Source organism: Athene cunicularia, assembly GCF_003259725.1.
Source record: "Athene cunicularia isolate RWA chromosome 8 unlocalized genomic scaffold, athCun1 chr8_part1, whole genome shotgun sequence".
NCBI lineage: Eukaryota > Metazoa > Chordata > Aves > Strigiformes > Strigidae > Athene > Athene cunicularia.
The window spans coordinates 28,613,572-28,633,743 of NW_020799109.1; the positions used below are offsets into that span (position 1 = coordinate 28,613,572).

The following is a 20,172-nucleotide window of genomic DNA, read 5'->3' on the forward strand; positions in this document are numbered from 1 at the left end:
CTGTGCACCCACAGATCCAGAAGCATAGAAAGCCTCTACCTATTTCCAATTTCCATTCCTGCTGAATTCCAAACAAGAAGATTGGAAGGGTGTTTTTAGAGCAGAGAAGTCTGAATATTTTCTAGTAATTGTAACTGGAGCAGTTGATGTAGTTCAATGAAATATAGTGCAGATATGGCAAAAATTATGCATTTCCTATACATTTCCATTTAATTGTACATAGCATATGTAAGCATTTAATGCATGTAGCTTCGTGGAGACTTCGAAAGGAACAGCTTTGCATGGAATTTTTTCCACCTACTTTGAAAGTGAGAGTTTTCTTAGTTTGAATCAAACTGAGAACCACCTCTTCTAATTTCCAGTTTATTATCATAACAGTAGTTAATTCTTTTTCTATTTCTTACTTTCTTCCTTGCTCTGACCTAAAACATATTTCTTTTGTGGAGAAAAGAGAAGTAGCTTTATCTTCTTCCTTCAGGGAAAATCCTATTGCCTCCTGTTTCTCTCTAATCTGAACTTCTAATTCATTTATTTCTGGCTTGTGCAGTACATGGGATATTGCAACCAATCAGTTTCCAATTTCTGTGTGAACTCACATGAGTTCAAGTATGATTGGTTGTAGGACATCCTGAATGACAATTTTTTTTTTTCCTGTAGGAAGATCAAGCCTTCAAAAAGGACATATCTAAATTTAGCAGTATGTTGTCTACCCAGTGGCAGTGCTTTGTTGTCTTTTATGTGTAGCAGTACTGCAGTTAAGTGTTTACTGTATATTTTTCAGTCTGTCTTGCATAGAGTTCCAGGCAAAGAAATTGAGCCTGGGGCTCCAGATGTGCAGCTTAATTTTTTTTCTATAACTGTAACATTAAATAACTCAAACTGTATTGTCATTTAGTAGTCCTTTGACTTCTGATTCATCATTATAATTCCTTCTTTGTTTCCTAGAAAAAAAATTGTATCCATGTTTCAGATGTGGTATATACTTAGTTCTTGTGGGGCGAAGGAAAGAAAAAAACCTAAAACATCAAAAAAGTCTCCAACCATGGCAAAATCAGGGGTTTAAGTTGGGCTTATGGTATGAAGCCAGTTTCAAATAACATAAAGGTGGCACAAGAGCAGTTATTAGTGTGTAATTAATATCATAATATATTATTTACAATGACTAGGCTCCTTGAGTATGAGCAGATTTGAAATTCTTTCAGGTTCTCTTGATAAAATAAACTGATATATCCAATACGACTTATATTTACATATGTAAATTAAATCAGTATGTGTCTAAAACCACACATGGAGTAACTTAGTCCAACTGTTTCAGAGCTGGTTGCGAGGAATAATGTGGGACAGCAGTAACCAGAGATACCTTTCTATCACTTTTTTTCCTAAAATCACTGCAAATTATGATCCATGTGAATAATCTCTTGATTTCAATATTTTCTGACAGCAGTATGAGACAGTGTATAGATCTGATACTCAGTTTGTGACATTCTTACCATCTAGATTTCTTATTTGCCTAATTCTGCAGCGGATTTGACTTGAGAGTATCAGAGTTTGAAACTGAAATGAAGATTCACTCTGCCATTTTAATAGGTATTTACTTTCGTTTGTGTTCTGGTTTTGATTTGGTGTACTTAATGTTTTGCACATGAGTTGGATAGGGTATATTTCATATCTAATGGGGAGATGTTGATTCCATTAGAAATGATGGCTGCTTGAATTGCTGATAGTGTTACATTTGAATAATTTAGTCCATGATTTATATTATTATTTTTACTTTAGCATATGAAAACTGAATGCTGCTGTTGCAACTCAGAGTAGCATTTCAGTTTTACAGTTTCAGGGTTTCTCTTTTGTTGTCATGGAGCTAATTGAGGATTTTTTTCATTTTAAGCTCACAATCTCAACCAAAACATAAGACCTGATCTTGTGATCAAGAAATTGTGGGTTTTTTTCTTTAGCTTATGCTAACTAGTACCATTTCAAAATTTAACCTTAGTAAGAACTAGACATGGAATTCAGGCGTTGGTCCCCAGAACTGGCATATGGCTTCTTATTAATGTTCAAAGGCTAAGAATTTGAAGCCATTTTGAACTCAGAACCCATCATGTATTTATTTCCCTCTCTAATTTGCAGAAAACTAGTTGTGAAAACAGCCCGAGGGACCCGATATTTTTCCATCCCAGCTGCTCCAGCTGAACTACAGCTGCAAAAAAAAAAAAATCTAAGTATTGTTTCTATAAACTGTTGAGTGTATTTTATAACACAATAATTCCCACAAAATCAGTAACTGCAGTTAATGACCGGTTTGTTAAGGCATTAACTGCACTCAGCTGGGAATGACCAATTTCTCTGGAATGGCTGTATAAGAACTAAGGATAATTCAGTAACACTTTCAAATAATTATTTGGTTAATTAATGGTAAATTCTTGTGGAAATCCTATCAAAGTACTCGTGACCCCCACATTTAATATCCAATGAGTTCATTATGATTCATGTTTTATTGCCATAAATACCAGAAGAATCCATAATGACTAGGCCATTATTTTCCAGGGCTGCCCTTAGTGCTTTAGGCCATTTGGCTATTCCACCTTCAGTCATAAAAAGCTTGATGCGCAAAACTACCAGCATTTGTAGGCCACAACTTTTTGGCACCCTACCAGAACTTTGGTGATTTTTATGAACACGTTTGGCAGAGATCTGTTTGTTCTTTCTTTCTCTTGCTTTTCTAGTTAGGGGAATAATTGTTCCATATTGTACCAAGTCATAAGGAAGTCTTCCTTACAGTGTCTGCTGCTGTTCCATGTGTGGCCTTCAGCAGTGATCAAAAATAGCAGAAAAGTTATCACCACCATGCTTTGGAAAGCTGCTCTCTAGCCAGGTACTGGGCAGAGTTTGAAATTTTTACAGCCAAGTCTCTAAATAATGATTGATTTAAGGCTTTATTCATTAGCATTCAGATGAGTATAAAATAATAAAAACAAAATAAGCTTGGTACTGGCATATTCAAGTAATAGTCAGTAGCTGCCAGTTTATATTTTTGGGAGTGAAGTCCCTATGTAAAAGGATGGCAGTTGGCTTGGTGGATTTTTCAAACATCCAGTTGCTTCTTACCCATTTATACAATCTTCAGCCTGCAAGATGATGCTTAGTGTTTAAAATGCTGTAGCTGTTGAATCTCTTCTCTTCCTAATCTTCGACAAACTAGTTGTGTGGTTTCCAGTCAACTTCCCAATAGACTGTGTGCTTCCTAATCGAGAACGAGATTAACAGTTGCATTAATTTGTGCTGTCTGTGCTTAAAAGCTACCACCTCTTGATTTTCCTGAAGCTTTTGATTCTCTGGATCATGTGTTGCCACTGTTTTGCATGAGAACTGAAAAAAGTCAGGAGGTTCTGCTTTTTCTCCACTGAAGTGCTTCCATAGGGAAAGTGGGACAGTGACAACAGCCTGAAATTTTTTCCTTTCTGGGAAATTAAAATGAAATTACCATATACCATTAAATACTTAAAAGCTGGTTTAGTTGCACACTGTTTTCTTTTAGCTTTAGTTCTGTAGTTTTTCATCTTCAAGTCAGTAGAATTCAGGGGTTTTTTTCCATTTACTTACAATTGAAAAATACTTCCTTGCTGAGCCTCTGCAATAAGTGCCTCTGACTTAAATCCTCTGAACCCTTTTCTGTTCCCTGTGTTGATAGTAGGACAGGGGAACTGGAGGGAACTAGGTCAGTTAACTGCACAGCAAGAAGGAATTTAAATTCAGTTCTTTTTGAAACTATAGCTGTCTCTGCTTTTGGTGTATCATGAAGTCTGTCTTATGGAACATACTTCAAGAGAATGATTTAAGTGCCAGTTGTTAAAAACCAAGTCCTTAAGATTTCAGATAAAATAAACTGATTTGAATTCTGGATATTCTTCACACTTTAGGTTGAGTATCTAGGTCTTTTTGATTATTTTTAGTAGTTTAGAAAGCAAGGCAGTGCTGTCATTCAGCACTGATACCCAAGGTATGTGTTCAGGCATCAAAATTGTGGCAGATTGGGCCTTTGAAAAAAAGGGGAGAGAAAATTACAGAGGGTTTCTTCTCAAAAAAACAGGCCGTTGCTGCTAAAGTAGGCTATTTTATTTGAAAATAAGCTGCCAGTATTGCTGAATACCAGGAAACTGCTGTTGCTACCAAATATAAGACTATCTTAGCACAAATGAAGCTTACAAAAATAAGGAGGAAAAATACCCATGAAGGACAGAGGTTAAACAGATATAAAGCAGCATCATTCTTGTTGACTGCCTGCCAGTTCATACCTGCTGAAGGTCTGGTTGAACTCCACTTTAGTTTCTTTTTCCTGTGGCTGTTCTGGGAAGCAAACTTTCCTTTCTTTTACACTGGCTTACCTTTTGCTTCAGATAGTGTTTCCTGCATTTCCAGCAAAGTGTAATTGTAATTTGAATCTTAAATTTGAGTCTTGATGTTTGAGTCTTAAATAGAAGCATGGAAAGAAGTGTTAAGAGCAGTGTAAATAGCTCTTATTTTTCCTAGTGCCGTGAAATTTGAAGGCATAATTTACTCTTGAAATTTTTATATTTGCTTAGGAGAAGCCTTTAGCTGTATTTATGGGAAGTTTTTTTCATGTAATTGCTGGATTTAGAATGTCATTACAAGTGAATAGGTAGGTGAGATGATCAGTGATAAGAGAAGCAGAAAAGATTATTAATAAACACTTCATTTTGTTTGCTTAAAACAGAGTGTGTATGCTTCAACGATTATAGTACTGTCCGTGCTTTTATGTTAATAATAGCCAGAGTAGCTTTCAGATTTTGGAGTCATCCTTCGCCAGCTATTAAGCGTGTGGAAGGTTGTGATACAAGTTATGTTTTTTCAAACAGGTAAGAATCAAGAATGCTCTGAAAGGTCAGCTGTGTTTTTAGGTTTGGCATGGGAAAGAAAACTTCACTGTTGTAGGGCAACTGCCAGAAGGGTTTCATGGGTCTTTTTTGGTAATTCAATTTTGAAAAAAGGCACAAATGTGCATTCTCAGGACAAAGGCGGCATATCCTTGCTACTTAAAGGAAATTCCAGTTCCTAATGATGTATGCAGAAGAAAAATTAAACTGTGTTGGTTGCTGCTTGAGGTCTTGATGCTTTGCCAAAGTGTTAAACAGACACATTCTATCTTAGCTCAAATAGAAGTGGGAGGTAGGATATTTCTGCTCAGTTGTATAAGAACTGTGATTAAATTCTGATTTGGTGACCTTATTGCATCCTGGTCTAACATAAACGTTCAGATGAATGTTTTATCCCATATATAGCCAGTATCCTGCTAATGTAGGGCTAGAGGAGAGCTTAAGAGAATGCTCAGTCTGGATTTCAGCAGTGAGTCAAGATCAAATTTGTCTGTGGTGTTCTTAAACATTTGTATGTTTGTCTGAGTTGGTTTTATAGAACCTTTCTTTTAAATACTTCACGGACTACTCACATTAAGCACTCCAATTTTTCTTGGGAATCTTTTTCTCTTTAGTAAGTATTAATGTGAAAATATACTAATGTCATCTTTGAAATGTATGAAACATAAAAGGCACCCACAGCATAATATTGTCATTTAGGATAATAAAACAATCAGTATGTGACTTATTTGAAAGGCATTAGATTCCTTCTACAACACTTTTTAGTGGTAGTTATTTTTCTCTCTGGCATTTGGTACATTCCTTACCATTTCACTTTGAGACAAGCTTGTTGTTTTGACAGGAATATCCACAGCTAAATTGGCATTACATTTGATACTTAATTTCCTAGCTGGAAACCTGAAGGCTCTCTCTAGATGACCTATCATTACTAAGTGTCCTTTCACAAAATACATTCCTTGCAAAGTGTGGTTAAGGAAGTGTTTTGAGGTGCTGGGGAGAGGGGTAGTTGTTAGCATTGCCTTTGTTCCCTCTCTGCCCAAATATGTGGTTCATTTGGATAGGCTAGGCAAGACCCTTTCAATAACGTTGCACTTCTGATTTAAATTTTCCCTCTATTAGCTAGGGTTTTTGTGCTTTTTGTTTTCCCCTTTTAAATGTTCACAACACCTAAAATACCAGACTTCTAGTAATACAGATTTATTTTTTTTTCCTCCTTATAGCAAATGAAAACTACAAACAAGTAGCAATGTGTATTCTGTATCACATAAGCATGGATGATCGCTTTAAATCAATGTTTGCATACACAGACTGTATCCCACAGGTATGTACTTTTCTATATGATGAGGTGATAAGTCACACCTTTCCCTGTGCAGGTCTTTTCATCAGTCATAGCAGAGCTCGCACTGACACCCACAGGTGACAGTGGGAACAACCACGATGCTGGTGAGTCTACTCATCGGGCAGCCTGACTGTTTTTGCTGCCCTTTAATGGTCCCCAGAAAAAGGATAGGCCACATATTCTCTGTCGGTGCTGCTAACACTTGAACTCCATCAGTGAATTGGTAAAAGTACAGGTGACCTGATGAATTTCTACAGAAGATTGGGAATGCTTGAAAGAGATTAAAGTTTGTGCACAGCAGGTCCTTAGGGAACCTTGTGGAAAGTATTTCCTTTACAGTTTTAGAAGACATTCTTTTCTGATCCCATTGCGTATCAAAATTTCAACGTTTCCAGTATTACAGGATATGAACTGGAAACCAGCCAAGCAGTGTTGTGTTGCGACATGACAATTCCTTTTCAACTGCAGGCATGTACAACAGGGGAGACTTGAAGACCATGGAAGGCTCTTCACCGATCTTTCAGGATGCAGTTCACTGCATAATATTTTGTCTCCAGTTGTGGTCTTTGATCCAAGCACAGATGCAATATCATGGGGTTTGGGGTTTTGTGTGTATGTTTTTGTGTGTTTTGTTGTTTGGTTTTTAACAAGAACCAAATACTCTCTTATCATTTTGGTTTTTTGGGTTTGGGTTGGTTGTTTGGTTGTTTTTTTTCCCCTGTCCTGATGAGGCTGGAGTTGAGAGAGCTTGTGTTGCATAAGTGTAAGAGCTCTCTGGTATCTTTTTTCAGAATTGCACCATGATATTTTCTTTCCTGCCAAACATGTTTTAACATCAAATACACTCAGAATGGGAAGTTGCCATGGAAAATTTTCAGAATGTTTCTGGTCACTATCTCGTGACAAAAATGATGATGTTTTTCCAAATACAGGAGGATTTTGTAGAATAGAGAGGGGAGAAGTGGTGTGAATAACTAGTATATGTTACAAAATGGTCTAGTAAACGTCCTGCTGACTGCCTTTTCTGCCCTGCCACAAGAAGCAACTACATGTTAAGGCATTTGCATGATACAAGGGACCTGCTTTGTTCTGAGCAGTTACCAGCCAAACCAGAATTTATGCCTGTGTTTCAGGGTTCACTTATGACATGGTTTCAGGGAATCTTGGTGTGACTCTTAAGATTCTGAGTGCCAAATGTAAAGAGCTATGGAAAATTCTGTGATATCATACTCTGACCTTTGGTGAACATTGTTGTTCTGATAGGCAATAGCTGCTCAAACTATTGCTTACGGAGCAGTATCTAAAAACTAGTGGAGCAGGAAACAAGTTCACTGTCTTCATTGGACTTTGGCTAAAACTGCAAAATTTCGAGGGTAATTATGGCTATTGATGCTTCAGTGGTCAGTGTAACCGTTTACAGATCACGTCTGCCCACTGTTCCAAAAGGACAAACTGGACAACCAGAGCTTAAATTTTATTAAAGAATATTCAAAGCTAGAACAGTTAAGGAAGATGGAGGTAGCAGAAAGCATGGGGAAGTGGGTAAGGCATCAGAAGAAAGCAGCCCTTTTAAAAGGACTTCCTGCCATCTGATTCTACCCTTGAAAACTAAAATGTCTTTTCAATACTAGTATGTGCCCTTTTGTGGATTTCTTTCCTTTTGAGGAAAGCTGTACATCTAAACTGGCAAATACTCAATAATGAATGTTTAGCTGTTATAGAAAGTGATTGGAAAATCAATCCCCTGTTGTCATTTTGAACAGGCGAAGTGCTTGACAAGGGCTTGCGCGTGCTGTCCCAGGTAAACATCCTTGTGGATTGCAGGAGTTAGTGGGTGCTATTCTAGTAACAGTTAAAAGTGAGTATTAACAGTTCATTCTTGTTTAGACCTCAGCAATGCGTGTTTTGTTTAAATAGGTGCAAATGCCATCCAGATGCTTATAAAAGCCTTTATTGGTAATAACCTGGCCAATCAAAGGGCATGGTTAGGCAGTGATGTCATGGTGATATTTAATATTTTACCGCAGAGCAGTGTGCAAGGTTCTCTGCAGCTACCCACATGTTTTCCACCATGGTTGTCCTGTTTGGCCCCTCTTTGATCTATAAGCTTCTTTTCAGCTTAATGCTGGTAAACGTCCTCTCTTGACAGCACCCTTTGCTCCTGTCCGCCATTATCTGCTGAAGTTCAGAAACCAGAGCATCACTTCAAACAGCAGAGTTAGGGAGTAGCCGGTCAGGAGAGATTCCTGAGGCATGCAGTTCTGGCATAATCATTCAAAGATGTTTGAGCTGGGCTTGGGGAGGGGGTTGGACAGAGGTGTATGTGAACAGAGAGCTGTGGGGGTTGGCCTCTGGTCACTGGTAAATAAGTGAAGGCAGGTGCCAGAGAGTCTAGACACAGTGATTTCAGTCCTGGTCTGTGGTATCTGATACTCAATATGGGACTTGTCTGATTGAACACTACTGCCTCTTCATTGCACATGCTGCAGTCTTTTTACTGCCTTCCTGTTAAATCAGTAAAAGATGACAATGGACATAGTAAAAGCAGAACAAATTTAATTTTAATATTTCCTATTTGGCAGCAATTACTCCTCCTTTTGAAGTGGCACAAGAAGCAATCAAATTAAATGAAGACATAATGGGAAACATGGAGCTCGTACGAAACTATTATTTTAAAATTTGAACGGCTTTAATTGAAACTGGATATATTTTTTCTTTTTATAGAGAAGTAGTTCAGTAATTAACAGTGTAATCCCATCTTGTTAAACATCTAATTTCCACAGATTTTGTATTGTGTAAGTAATGAGAATGTTTCCTTTCAAATTATTTGAAGGGTTTTAAAAATCTGTTTTTAAAGGTTTTGTAACAGAAGAGTTGCAGGGGGTGATTTTTGAATGCTCATGTTCTACTTGTTAAGTTGGCAACTTTCTTCTCTGGTTAATTCACTCTTATGTGACTGTCAGGCTTACGGTTTTAATAAACTAGGGATTTTATAACTTCTTAAAACAACTTTGGGAAATCTGACTCTACCTTTTTAAGAAAGGGAGGAAGAAATCAATGATAGCTTTACAATCAGTACATGAAAGTTCATGAAATAGAGATCAATAACTATGTTGTAACATAATTTTTTAAAATTTTATTTGGGTTAATTCGGAATGACAGCTTGCTATCTGATAATAGATAAACATACAGAATTACTGTTGTAAAATACTTTGGAATGAAATTCCTGCAATCCTATTGTTCCTTTTTCCTCTCTAAACGAGTTGTTCCCCCACTTCCTCTAGTTTTTAATGCCTTACAAACTCTCTTTCCACCAGGGGGCAAGCACACAAATACTTAATGGTTAGTTGCTGCTTTCTTCTCCCCCCACCACTTTTTGCCACAAACTGAGCTACATTTTTTGTACCTTATGCCCCGCTTATCTTTAGGTTTGGTTGTTTCTACTTCCAGAAATCTTAGTCTTGTCATCACGTTGCCTTGCATTATCATCTTGATGTGTTTTGTGAACTGAGCAGGTTTTAGGAGTAAATAGGATGATGTCCTGCAACCCCTCAATGAGGAAGCCATGCAACTTCTCTGCCATGGTTGGAAACAGAGAAAAAAGAAACTGATGTATTTGAGCCATGTTTGTATATTCAATATGCCATTTCAAAAAGTGTTCACGTTGAACAAAATAAGACTAGATAGCCTGTGATGTAATTGACAGTACAGGTGCCAGTATATCAAATGATGGCAATTCATAGTTTATTTGCCTAAGGAATCATCTGGGAATTCACTGACACTTACTAAACAGTTGGAACAGGATTATAGGCTACTTAACGTCTACTTACATTAACCCCGGTTTTCCTGTCCCAGTACCAAAAGAATAGGACTACCACTGAGAAGTGTCTGATATATGGCAGTGTTCAGCTTTACCAGTGGAAGCTGCAAAGATAAAGCACATTGCTGCAGATACAGCTAATTTACCTATCAACAGAATAATCTCAAAACAAAATAGTAGTAGAATTATTCTGCAATTAAGTATCTATTTCAAGTCGTAATTTTGGTAAACAACCAGGTATTAATCTGACTTTTTGTGGAACTTGAGTTGTGGGATTTTTTTTCCTATGTTGTCTACGTAAACTTTCAAAACAAATTTATCCATTCATAACTTTAAAAAAAAAACGAGTAAAAAAAAAAATAATTAAGTGGTAGCAATAAAATGTAACTAACCCAAGTTAATTTAAGGTGATGAATGTGCCATTTTTGCCACTTCATAAGCATTGTTATCCCCTAATAATGTAACTATACATCTTGTGCCTCTGACCTTTAACTTTACAGTTCCTGTAGAAATGTTGAGTATTCTTTTTTTCAGAAGAAAAAAAGAAAAAGCTACTATCATTGACATCATAACATTGCTCTTCTAATGCTTTGGAAAGATTAATGACTTAAGTGTGCTTGTGTTTCTTGGCAGATAATGAAGATGCTTTTTGAATGTCCTGATGAGCGAGTTGACCTGGAACTTATCTCCTTCTGTATTAACCTTGCTGCTAACAAAAGAAATGTACAACTTATCTGTGAAGGTAAGCGTATTGAGATTTTACTGTTTTCTTGGAGGTGACAAGACTTTATATATATTTTTGATATATACTTACATAAATAAATTACATATATTTGAATTATTTATAAATCTGTATATGTGCTTTTAAAAAATAAAATGCACCTATTTCAGTAATGATTTCAAGCAAATGGCCATCTCCTCCTCAGCGTTGGTGGCAGCAGTAACCTGAAGCATTTAATTATTTATATTGATTTTTTTTTTTTTTCAGTGTCCCACCAGTACATATGATCATAGTAGTTGTTTTAAAGAAGCTATAAAAATTATACAGAGCTGGTCTTTTTTGTTGTTGTTATTGACTTGTAAGAAAAAATAATTGTTGTCTAGACTCTTTACTTTTTCCTTTTAAACTTTTAAATGATAAAGCTGGTGGTTTTTTGTTTGTGCATGTTGGGTTTTGGTTGGCCAGTACTTTCCTTGTGTGTTGTTTTGTTGTGTTTTTTTTAATTTGGAGGATTTCCTAAGTGTTTGTTTCTTTTCAGGAAATGGTTTGAAAATGCTAATGAAGCGGGCTTTGAAATTTAAGGACCCATTGTTAATGAAGATGATCAGGAATATTTCACAACACGATGGGCCAACAAAAAGCCTATTTATTGTAAGTACTATCTATTTACCTAACTGATCTCCGATTCTTCCTACTGGAAAAGACTGGCTTTGGAGGGCTGCTGCTTTTGTCTTTACAGGGTGTCCAGTTTAAGTTTTCTTGGCTGTCATGGGTTGATTTATGTTTTGTTTTATAAGGCTATCTCAGTTGGTAGATCAGGCTTTGGATCCCTCGTTACAGGGAAGACAGATCTTAAGCTGTATCCAATAAGTCCCTGTTCCAAAACAAACACACAAAACCAAGCAAACAAAAAAACCCACCCAACTGCTGGGGTGCACATTGTAACAATTAACAGTTATCCTAAATCTCTGCTTTTAGAGCTAGAGGGCAAAATAAAGTGTTTTGTGTTTTTTTTTTTTTCACTGTGCCAAGTGTTTTGTGTAAGTGGATATTTAAAAATTTTTAATAGTTAATATTCAGTTAACTGTGTAAAGCTGCCCTTTCAAAAGAAGGGGGGGGGGAGTGCAACATCCTAATTGTGGAAAAGTTAAGTGTACTGTTAAATTTAGGAATGAATATCAATTTGTCTCAATGCAGTATGGAAATAGTAAGTAGAATTCATAAGTCCCCTCTTCATGTCCTCAGAAAATCTTGTAGTTATTTCAGAAAATCTGTAGGAAGAGAACTTGTGTTACAGTCACCAATGCAGTATGGTGTTTGCTATCTTCTCTCCCTTATTTTCTAACAGCTTTCTCAAACTGTGTGTGTAGTAGCTACTTTTGGAACATATGAACCAATGATCTACATCTGTTTAAAGTGTAAGGATGGAGAGGAAGAATGCTGAAATGCTTTCTTGGATTATTCTTCAACTGAAATTGAAACTGCATTATTAGCCCTCATTTTGAGAGAAGAGTCCCTTTAACATTCTTTTGAGAACTAGTTTTGATTTGATCAAGTGGTGAGTTTTTCCGAACCCCAGATTATTCACCTGTAATGTTTGTTTCTGTTTTTTCTTTAGGATTATGTTGGTGATTTAGCAGCTCAAATATCAAATGATGAAGAGGAGGAATTTGTGATTGAATGCTTAGGAACACTTGCAAATTTGACCTTACCAGATCTGGACTGGGAACTTGTGCTGAAAGAATACAAACTTGTTCCGTACCTCAAGGATAAACTAAAACCAGGTTTGTTCAAAACTTAGTGTTTCAAAGTGGAGTCTCTTGAAGAATGCTTTGAAGAATACTCTTTCTGAGTAGCGTCTGTTGACCTTTATAATTTGTGATTGATTGGGGAAACAACACTGAAAACCAGAATCGTATCTACAGATAAATATACAGCTGCTACAATATTAAGAATTTCTAAGAGGTAATACTTTCCGCATTCTGACTTAGCAGGTTCTGCAGAAGATGACCTTGTTTTAGAAGTGGTGATAATGATTGGAACAGTTTCTATGGATGACTCTTGCGCTGCTCTGCTGGCTAAATCTGGAATCATCCCTGCGCTCATTGAGCTTCTAAATGGTATATTGCAATGTTTGACTTGAGGCCCTGTTTTTCAGAGAAGCTTAGTTGATGTAGCTGTGCTGTAACCAAATGCACCATTCATTTTCTCTTGCAAGATGGGGGTGTTTTGTATATGAAAGGAGGAGCAATTACTCTTACTGGTAGAGACACAGGGACTAGTAATCTAATAGATTTGATATATCTCACACCTCCACAACTCTTGCTGCAATCTACTTGACTGCAGCAGGGAAAAAAAACACTAATTTTGTCTTGTCAAGAGATGGAATCTCTCACGTACCACTGAACTGTCTAGCTGACATGTAAGAGCTAGGCTTCTTCTAAGGATCTAGAGATCCTAGTTGTGGGATCTGAAATTGTGGTTTCTTTTTTTTCTTGCAGCTCAGCAGGAAGATGATGAGTTTGTCTGCCAGATCATCTATGTATTTTATCAGATGGTCTTCCACCAAGCTACCAGAGATGTCATTATCAAGGAAACCCGTATCTTTTTTTAAAGATTAAACATGTAGAATTACGGCACTTAATTTGCCATCGCTGATGTTTGGCCTGTATTTCTCTTGCATAAACCTCTCGATCTCAGAGGCTTCTTTGTAAATGGTTTATTTCAGCTGAAGAAAAAAATCCAGGCAGCCTAAGCATGTAGAGGGACGGGAAGATTAATAGTAAAGATTAAAAGTTAGTTTGCTTTGAAACAGGGAGGGGGGTTGGAGGGGAATCAGTGGACCAGATGACTCATTACTTCCTATCCAGTCTGAATTACTGTATGAATTTGTTTTTCAAATCACAGTCCACAAAATCATAGTCCACAGAAAAACTTAACATAGAGCATAGACAAACTTCTTGTACAGAATCCTTTTTTTATATATATATATATATATGTATATGTGTATATATATATATATGTATATGTTACATAGTCTGAAGTTACGTGCGTTAAAGTACTTCAATAGCATTCTTTCTTATATCAGTCTAGGCAACAAATAATGCCTGCTCTGTGTTTTTGTCCACCTAATTGTTCTTTGAATTTTATGTTCGGTGTAAGTCTCCCATCTTCTTCCCACAGTGGAGACTTTGATTTCTGTTCCTGGTTTTCCTCTTTCTCCTTTTTTTGCCTGTCTGGCTGAATCTGTTGTGTCATGGATCTGTTCAATTTTTTTGTATGGTACTTAGCACTCTTAGTCAGTCTTTACTACTTAATCTTTCAGTCACTGCTTATGTTGAGCTCATTCAGACAACCTGAAAACTGTGGTAAGAGGCACTAGCTGTCTTTGTGGGCCTTAACTGAATGTTAAATTTTATTGAAACATAAAAAATGGGTTGAATGAAGCCCTTGTAGGGAATAGCAAATTAACAATTACTTTGCTAACAATACAAAGACGACTACTTAATGTCCTTTTTCCTTTAAGCTCTGTGGAATATTTGAGAAGCCATTTGGAATGTTGTTCTTAGTCTCCTGTTTGAACTCCTAGGTAGCTAGCTTTAAAAAAAAAAAAAAAAGTTTTTAAATTAATCTCTTTGTAATGGTAAAACACCAGCATTTGCACAACACTTTTCTCACTCAAATTGAACAAGACTAGTATTAATACTGTCGCTTACACAGCAGATTATCTTAAGTATTTTTGAGACAAATGCACTGGAAACCTTTCTCTAAAACAAGAAAACTCCCTGAAGATTACAAAATTAAGTGTCTCAAAAGATGACATAATTCCACAGAATCTGTGTCTTTTGGACTAACACGTTAGGTGCATGGATTTTCTGTGACAGTTCAGAATGTATTTTCTTTATAAGGGACATGTAATTTTTTTTTTTAGCAATTTTGAAGAAAATTTGGTATCTTAAAATATGATTTTAAAAGAAACCCAAAACTAACAGGTGGTTGGGGAAGGCTGCTGAACTTCACATGTGATGGAAAATTCCTGACTAACTTTCTTAATGAAACTTGCAGTTGGAATAAAACTGAGCTGTGAAAAAAATAGCTTTTATCCTTAACAGTTTCTTTCCAGAGGCTCCAGCATATCTTATAGACCTGATGCATGATAAAAATGCTGAAATTCGCAAAGTTTGTGACAACACTCTGGATATTATAGCGGTAGGTCTGATTTTTTTTTTTTATATCATCTGTCCTTCAAAAATGTCTTTACATGAGATAATTCTAAAATAACTAACTAGCCATAACTTGCAAATTGAGAATATTTTTCATGCTCAACTTTCTAATCGTGTAGGTAAAAGATCAGTTTTCATGGGATAATGACAATCATTAATCTAGGCTGTGTACCAAACTTCCAAAAACTGCATATATACTTTGAAAATTCATGCCAGTTAGCTTTATGCTACAGACACTTCTAAAGAGTGCTTTTATACTTAATCACATTACATTTCATTATTTCTTAGTTCTCCAAATGGCTCTTGTTACCCAGCAGCTTTTATTCAGTTTTTCTACATTGCCTGCTGCCAGTATTTGTTTCAGAAATAAAATGTGGGCAGTGATCCTGAAGCTGGTTATTTTTTGCTGGGGGAATAGTCAGTATAATACTGAACTTCTTAATCTTGTTTTCAGCTCTTGGATAGGTTTCCTTTAGCTACATGACTTCGTTTGTCCTACTGTCCATTGATCACCATAAACTTTTGGACAGTTGTTTTGCATTAAACTGCGAATTTTGAAAAAAGATAGAATACTGAATTATGAAGTGCCATTGCTTTATCAGCTCTTATAGCAAGCATAGTCTGCTTCTAGCGAACCTGGGCTGTAGAAGCATTAGTATTTTCTAGGGTATTCTTCATTTGAAGTAAACATTGTGAAACTTATTCTAATTAAGTTACGTTTCATTGTTAAAATTCCTCCTGGCCTGTTTAATTGAATTGACTTATACTGACAAAAGGAAATGTCAACATTTTGTAGTGTCTTAGGATTGTACAGACTGTACATCCTTTTGGATGTAGAGTAGCTATCATGAAATTAAAACTTGTAACCAAAGAGAACTTAACTATGAGTCGAGTAGTGTATTTGACTACCTTAATGTTTTTCTTGTCATCTACTTAGTTTCTTCCTTAGTTGAATTATACATAATGCAGCTTGTTCACCAAAAGGTTTATGATAGCGTAAGACCTAATTTATGCTGCACAGTACTATAGTCTATTTTGTCTTTTTCTGTTATATTCATTAGTAACACCTTCCAATTCAATGTTCATCTAAAAAAAGTGAAACAATATGACATTTTCTGTGTTGGGATTCTTTATATCTGACTCTGGTTTTGCTTCATGGAGGTATGGAATGAAAATTGTGCTCCACTAGTTAATGGCAGAGTTGCTGTTGACATTCATTAAGGGCAAGATTTCAACTAAGATGAATTTGCACTTAGTACTTATTTATGATGGCTATTATATGTTCAGCTTACCAAGATAAATTATTTCCAGGGACTTCTCTAGTGAAACAGTAGAAAGATTTTTATCTTCTGAGTGAAGCTGGACATTTCTAGTGCTTCCAATGCTTGTTTTATCTTGGGGCCATTGCAGTTTTCAAGTGTCTCAGACGTTGATTTGTTCATTTAGGGGAGCTTTACAATGTGGTCCATAGTAATATCTAGTTACTGAAAAATTATGTTAGGGGTATTATTAAGCAACATTTATAGAATCTGGAAGAATAATTAAGACAGCTTCATATTCAATATTAACATGAGTAAAATATACTTGGATTTTTTTTTTCCTTCCTAAGAGGTAATCTTTATGCTAGCCGTGAGTAAATGAGTGCTGTGATAAGGGATGAGAAAGGCTTTTGAGCTTGCAAGAAGCACTGGACAGGACTTGTTGGGCCTTGAGGAAGGAGAAATGGAGGAAATGATGTGGTACTACTGTTACTGGGGGTAGGGGAGAAGACAATGAGCACATACTGAGAATAGTTTGTGTGGTAGTAATTTTTTTTTTTTCTTTGATTGTGGAGCAGTGCCACACTTAGAATGGTGTTCACTGGTAAGTTAGGAGAATTTCCCTTCTACAAAGGTCATTTTTAGCTTTATCATCTAGCTGTTGGGTTATAAGTTGCATAAACCATAACTAACACCATGCTTCCGTGGGGAGCAGGAAGCACAATATGCCTTCCTCTCTGGAAGACAGACAGAACCACTAACTGATTGCTTTCTTGGCAATGTTGTAAGCTGGTTTCACTGTGTCTCTCAGTACCAAAAATCACAGGTAAAAAAAGGCAACACATTCTAGATGGTGATGGCAGAAAATACAAAATGGTAAGTTATTGGAAGCTCAGATCTTGATAGGTGATTTGCATTCAGCTCAGAGGATATGGTAAAGCAGTCTGTAAACACTGAGGTGTTTGGTTGTGTGGCAGTTTTACACAACTACTGCTTTCTGAGGTGTCTGAACAGACATAGTCTTTTAGATTGGTGAAACTCCTTATCTGTGTTAAACCCACATAAGAACAACTTAAGATTTTCAGTCTTGTTGTTCCATACATGCTGACAGGATTACTTCCTCTGATGATGGAAATCAGAAACTAAATGTTGGAGAATAGAGATTTGAAAGTAATTTCTTCTTAGGGAGACAAATGCTTCTTTCACTCATCAATAAGCTCTATATAGTGTGATTGAAATAACACTGAAGAAAATTGCATGCCTTATAAGCCTTAGGGGAGATAGGCTTTCTGTAGTGAAGTAATTGTCACAGAAATTACGGAAATGTTACACTAGTGATGATTTGTTTAATATAGCTTGGCTGGACTCTGCCATTGATGAACTAAAACAGATGTGCTGCTTTAGCATAGTATGTACTGGGGAGTTTCAGCTTTGCACTGGTAGATACTAGATATCCCTTTTGTCAAAAAGAAAGTCTGCATTGATAATTTAGGAATGCTTCAGCCTCGTGTCATGTGCTGAGTCTTGACACCAAGCAACTAGTTTCATGTAGTTGTACACCTAAAGGAGACAGGTCTCGTGGCTCAGCTGAAAGCTTGGAATCAACAGCTGGTGTAGGAGTCTCAAGCAAATGAAGTTCCATTTTCCTCTGCCTCAGAAGCCTGGACACCTGCAACTCAAAGCTTGTGGAAAGAAATGTCAGCTTACTCGAGATGGTTTTACTCTGTTCACCTCAGACAATATTATCAAGAGCTAAAGGAATTATTAATCTCTCAGGTTTCTCATTTGCTTTCTTCTCCTAGATCAGTCTTATTACAGTTAAAAGATTTTTCCTCATTTCTTCTAAGGATATTTAATTAACCTTAGGCAGATCCCTGGTCTGTGTAGTCTGAGCCTTCCCTGTTTCCACCATTTTTCAGTTCAGTGTTTCTACAGCTTTGAATCCAGGCCTGTTGTACCATCTTGTTTCTCTTATGATCAAGAGTGTATCATTATGCTTCCTGCAGAAGTAAAACTTCTAGATGGGACTGTCCCTGTGATTTAGGAAGGGCTTTATGCCTCAGGTGTTTTTCCAGCTTTTGTTCTTTGCCCCAAGTATTTGTAATAAATGCCAAATAACGTTTGCCTCGTATAAAAAATTGTGGTAATGAACAGCTTGCAACTTTCCATGTTAGCTGAGTGCCCTGACAGAAATCCTCCATGTTGGGAATGCTGGAATTTCACATAAGAAGGAATGTGCTGTGAACCCTCAGTGCTCTGGGATTTGGGGCCAGCTGTACAAGATGTTGGCTAGTGCTCTTAGAATCAAGGAAGAGCAGACCACAGGGATTTGGGGTGGGCTATATTTGAGTAGGCAGTGTGCTCTGCAAATAGATAACCTTTGACACCAGCTTGGTGTCCTCTTTCCATGCAGTGCTGTAGTCACTCCAAGGAAAAAAAAGAAAGGTTCTCCCTTCACTTGTCTGACTTTCTTCCATGTCTCTTGTTCCCCTGTTGTCCTCCAATAGTCATGAATACAGTGTGGTGGGCAGAAGGGCAGCTAGGGTGTGGGGCTGCAGGCTGAACTGTTGACATAATGTTTTCACTGATAATTTCTGCATTGTTAAATTTGCAAACGGTCTGCTTTGGTGCTGGTAGCTTTTTGTGGCAAAGAGCATGCACTCAACAAGAAAGGCTCTACCTGGTCTAAAAAGAATAACCATGCTGCAGGCAGCATCAGATAGGGCAGGCATGTCCTGGTTTTTGTCTTCACATAAATCAAACTCTGACACATTTCTTTCTAGCATTGGTGTTTGCTCTTTGGAGTTTTAAGACTAGGAAGGTGAGCCAAATGTCTGATCTCTGTTACTTTCATAATAGCTTGCCAATGAGATACCTTATATTCCTCCAAATTTTCTTTCTTCAGCTATTGAGAATATAGGAACCATGTGGATGGTGTGCATTTTATGTAGGCACCTAAAATTAGGGGGCATGATGTTTATTTACTACCTTTTCTGCTTTGCTATTAGTTTCATATTACAGGTTTCTATTAGCTTCCCATCACAATACATGTAGTGATGAACCTAGTTGTGAAGAAGTGACTGGGTTGCACAGGTGTATGGTAGAAGGATTTTTTTTTTTGCCTGTGAATGAATTGCCCTCCAGTGGTACTTACTGTAAGGTGGGTGTTATAGACACCTGCAGAAGGTGATCCATAACATCTGTTTCTCTCCTTCATTTATAGAGGCACATAGTTCAAGTGACATGCCCAACTTTTGGATAGCTAGACAAGATAAATCTTTTCTTTCTTAATAAGTGATTAATTTAACCTTTCATGTAAACTGTGTGTTTTAGGGATGGTTAAATAATGAAGAATGTAACATATCACCAAGTACAGCCTTGAACATAATGAGCATTCTACTTACTGTATAGCAGTTTCAGTATGAGGAATCGCATCAAATGAACCCTATTACAGACCCAATTAAAGGGCAACCACATTAAAGTGAAAAGGAAAATCTGTTTTTCATCAGCTGTGAGAGAACACAAAGCAGATCTGTGTAGCTCTATGTTATCCTATAGTGTGTTAATCAGATACAAGGTGTGACGGAAGCCAGTGACAAAGGGGACCCCTGATAGGGAACAGACATGCTCTGATAATAGGCCAGTTAACGCTTCATAATATTTCAATGGTTCAGTAGTAAACAAAGTTGGAAGTGGAACTTCAAAAAGGATGGCACATTCCTCGCAGAGTCGAACCATACATCTTCTATGACACTTTTCGATTTATGGAAACCGAATGTTAAAAACAGTGATGTCAGGGAGCTCCAAAGAGAATAAAATCAACCTTCAGGATTCCTCCTTTTATGTTTCTGAACATGCAGTATTTGCAGGGGTAGGCGGCTGGGGGTTGGACATTTTGTCCCCTTTCTTCTCATT

The 20,172-nt window shown here is 36.9% G+C and overlaps 1 protein-coding gene across 4 annotated transcripts in view; it reads left to right on the forward strand.

Moving 5' to 3' along the window:
* Positions 1–20,172, forward strand: part of KIFAP3 (kinesin associated protein 3) — a 64,172-nt gene that overhangs the window by 16,505 nt on the left and 27,495 nt on the right. For 2 of the 4 annotated variants that reach the window (XM_026853873.1, XM_026853875.1), the window contains exons 10-16: positions 6,116–6,216; positions 10,688–10,796; positions 11,314–11,426; positions 12,394–12,559; positions 12,767–12,895; positions 13,277–13,375; positions 14,899–14,984. In XM_026853873.1, the coding sequence (XP_026709674.1) occupies positions 6,116–6,216; positions 10,688–10,796; positions 11,314–11,426; positions 12,394–12,559; positions 12,767–12,895; positions 13,277–13,375; positions 14,899–14,984 (803 nt within the window). The remainder of the gene's footprint in view (positions 1–6,115; positions 6,217–10,687; positions 10,797–11,313; positions 11,427–12,393; positions 12,560–12,766; positions 12,896–13,276; positions 13,376–14,898; positions 14,985–20,172) is intronic. The other 2 variants (XM_026853874.1, XM_026853876.1) reach the window with 1 other exon arrangement.